The sequence below is a fragment of the Sinocyclocheilus anshuiensis genome, unplaced genomic scaffold, assembly GCF_001515605.1.
Source record: "Sinocyclocheilus anshuiensis isolate Anshui unplaced genomic scaffold, SAMN03320099.WGS_v1.1 scaffold2917, whole genome shotgun sequence".
In the NCBI taxonomy this organism is placed as follows: domain Eukaryota; kingdom Metazoa; phylum Chordata; class Actinopteri; order Cypriniformes; family Cyprinidae; genus Sinocyclocheilus; species Sinocyclocheilus anshuiensis.
In genome coordinates, this window is record NW_015539844.1 from 31,884 (window position 1) to 35,245 (window position 3,362).

Consider the following 3,362-nt stretch of genomic DNA (forward strand, 5'->3'; position numbering starts at 1 on the left):
GGACAGGTCCCACCCACCACAGCTGTCAATCACTTCAGTCATAGGCCCCGACCCCAGGCGATCGATTTCCTTCATGTTGATACACGAGCGGTAAAATTCTTTAACCTGTGGGAGAAAATGACACGTTTTAATTAAAATATCCATTTACAAATATAATTTATTTGCAATTAAATAAATATTTTTATTATCTTAAAAGCTTAAAAAAAATCCTGTTGAAATTAGGAAAGTAATATATATATATATACACACACACACACACATACATATACCGTGTCTCCGGAGCCACCCGCCGCATGCGAAGCTGAAGAAGTCGTGACAGGGCTGGACGCTCGGGTCGACGTTCCCCTGGATGAAGCGCGCGGCCCGGAGCAGCGAGCGCCGCTTCACGCAATCCTGACGACACTGAGAATCCTGCGCTTCCAGCGACAGAAACTTCAGCGCCAGCATGCATCCGAGAATCACGCACATCCCCGCCGCGAACACTAGCGCAGAGAGCAGGCAGATTTCACGCCGGCTCCAGCGGGCCGGAGCCCCGCCCCTGGCTCCGCCCATGGCCCCGCCCACACACTTGTCCCGCCCACTCCGGCCACGGCTGCCACGGTCCAGGGATCCGCCCAGTTGCAGACTCATGCCGTTACTCAGCGTGCTGCTGCTATAACGACTGCCGTACTTGATCTCCTGGAAGTCGTCGTAATGCGCCGTGAGCGAGTACGTCTTCTCCATGCTGACTGACGTCTGCGCCTTCGATTTGTTAGGGAAGGTGTGGAACATGAGGTCACCAGAGCGGAAGGGAAGGATCTGGGATCAAAGTAAGGTCATGACCTTTGACCCTTTTGACTCTTGGGTCTGTATCCAAAGGCTTTTTATGTTCTTGGTTTTCTTTCTTAGTATGACCTGCTATGAGAGAGATGCAATTAATTAATTGCTTGATATAGTGTATAAAATATTACAATTTAATTTTGACTAGTGCTGTCAAACGATTAATCGCGATTAATCGCATACAAAATAAAAGTTTTTGTTTACATTATATATGCGTGTGTACTGTGTAGATTTATGTATATATAAATACAACCCATACAGTATATATTTTGAAAATATTTACATTTTTATTCATTTATATATTTATATTCTTATATTTTATATTATATATAAATATATTTAATATATAAACATAACATATTTTTCTTAAATATATACATGCATGTGTTTGTATTTATATATGCATAATAAATATACACAGTATACACACATTTATTATGTAAACAAAAACCTTTATTTTGGATGCGATTAATCGCGATTAATCGTTGGGCAGCACTAATTTTTACACAAAACATTAGAAATGTCAGTTATTTCTTTCGATTAATTAAGAGTCTGTGATACATTTTAAATATAGTCATTATTGCATTTATATGGAAACCATTTTATGTTTTTTACGAATTGCATTTTATTTATGTATTTATTTATTTATTTTTCTGGATTCCACGGTTTGTTTTTTTGTTTTAATTTTCAGTTTTAATGGTTGAATACAATTTTAGTAATCAAAACTAATCTCTAAAATTACTTAAATCAAATATTATTTAAAAGCTAATTAAAATAATGAAACTTATACAATTTAACATGAAAAGTTTAACAAAAATTAACATTTTAGGGCCCTATGAAATCCATTTTTTATTTTTTTCCCCAAATTCTCTGTTTTACGTTTTATTTTTCTGGATTCTGTTTTAGAGGTTTAACTAAATTTTAGCAAATCAATGAAATCAATTAATCTAATCAATTAAATTAATGAAACTTTAACAATTTCATCATTTATTATAATGTTTACAATAATACAGCCCTAAGAATTTTTTTTTTTTTTTCAGAAATTCTGTTGTTGGTTTTATTTATCAATGTACATATTGTCACTTCAAGCTTTTCCTGGAAATCAAAACAACGACCTTGTGTGAGTTAAATGAACGTGCTATATAAATGTTTTCTGTTTCACGTCACAGATGCCATTATATCGTGTGTGTTTTAGCTTGACTGGAACGCTGGAATGAACGATTAGCATTCAAAACCATCCGTTTCAGAAGTACTGATTAAAAAGCATGATTAAAAACGGATCTGTCCTTTATGACAAGTCTTTCTTCTTATTTTTTTATATGGCTTCTAATGCGCCTTCCTAAAGTTGTTTAGATTGATTTCAGAGACTCGAGCATCAGAGAAACACTGGCCAATGACTCAAAGGCCTGGATCGATTCGAGAGAGAGACAGAGAGGGAGCAGCGACTGATGGATGGAGAGAGGTGGAGAGTTGATGTGACTTGAGTGGGTAAGGAGAGAGTGAGGCTTAGCCACATTCAAACAGGTCCTCACACACACACACACACACACACACACACCACCCATCAACCACACGCTGGTAAACTGCGTCAAGCCTGCCAGACAAAGCTCACCTCCTGCAGAGCAACAAACCTGCTACTGGCTAATGGAGCACAACACACACACACACACTCAGTCTATAAGTGTCTGTGACCCGTTAAAAATACTAACATTTGTTTCCCCGGGATTAATGTTACATTCGCTAAAAGCAGCAAACAACAGAACATGAGGATTCACAAGCATCACATCACGCACCTGCAGCGCTTCTGCAAGCGGAGAAAACATAATAAAGCTAGGCTATATATCTATAGCGAATAAATAGGCCTATACGAGAAACTTATTTTTACTTAAATTATAAATTAAGAACATGTAAGAAAAACAAGTAGCCTAGTATGCAGAGTTTCGGTTCATTTTTGTGTGTCGCCGTGATGTAGCCTAAAACATTTTGTTTTACGTGGATATTGGAACGCGAGTGAAGTACATAATAAATAATAATTTGCCATTCAAATACATCGCGAATACGGAAACATTTGATTTTGTGTGTAATGATAGACCCAACGCTGGTTTCAGTTTCGTTTTAGCCTAAATTAATTCGTTTTGGCTTGTCATTTATATTGCTATAGCTTCTTATATTTTTAATTCTTTAATTCTTTTCTAAATACTGTTAATTGAAAGGATTTGTTTTGGAGGGAGGGGAACTAACACAAGCTATGCTTACAGTGTTTATTATAATGTTTGTAAACATTATGCGTCGGCATTAGGTCTATTTCGGAATGAAATAATAAAACGCGACTTGTTTTTTTCCCCCCTAAAAAGACATTTTTTATACGCGTAGCGTATTTTAACCATGCAGCAAACTGTTGTAAATATTTTGATAAATTACTGAAAAAAAAAATTATTAAATGACTTTTTAAACCGTTTAACTGATAGTATTAATTTTAACCGGTTACACGGTTAAAATGCACACACACACACACACACACACACACACACACTCACACTCAC

The 3,362-nt window shown here is 36.6% G+C and overlaps 1 protein-coding gene across 1 annotated transcript in view; it reads right to left on the reverse strand.

Moving 5' to 3' along the window:
* The window catches only part of LOC107684524 (endothelin-converting enzyme-like 1), a 22,368-nt gene extending 21,738 nt beyond the window's left edge, over positions 1–630 (reverse strand). Inside the window, exons 1-2 of the mRNA XM_016480798.1 lie at positions 298–630; positions 34–105 (exon numbers count right to left, since the gene is read on the reverse strand). Coding sequence (XP_016336284.1) covers positions 34–105; positions 298–630 — 405 coding nt within the window. The remainder of the gene's footprint in view (positions 1–33; positions 106–297) is intronic.
* Positions 631–3,362: the final 2,732 nt, after the last annotated feature.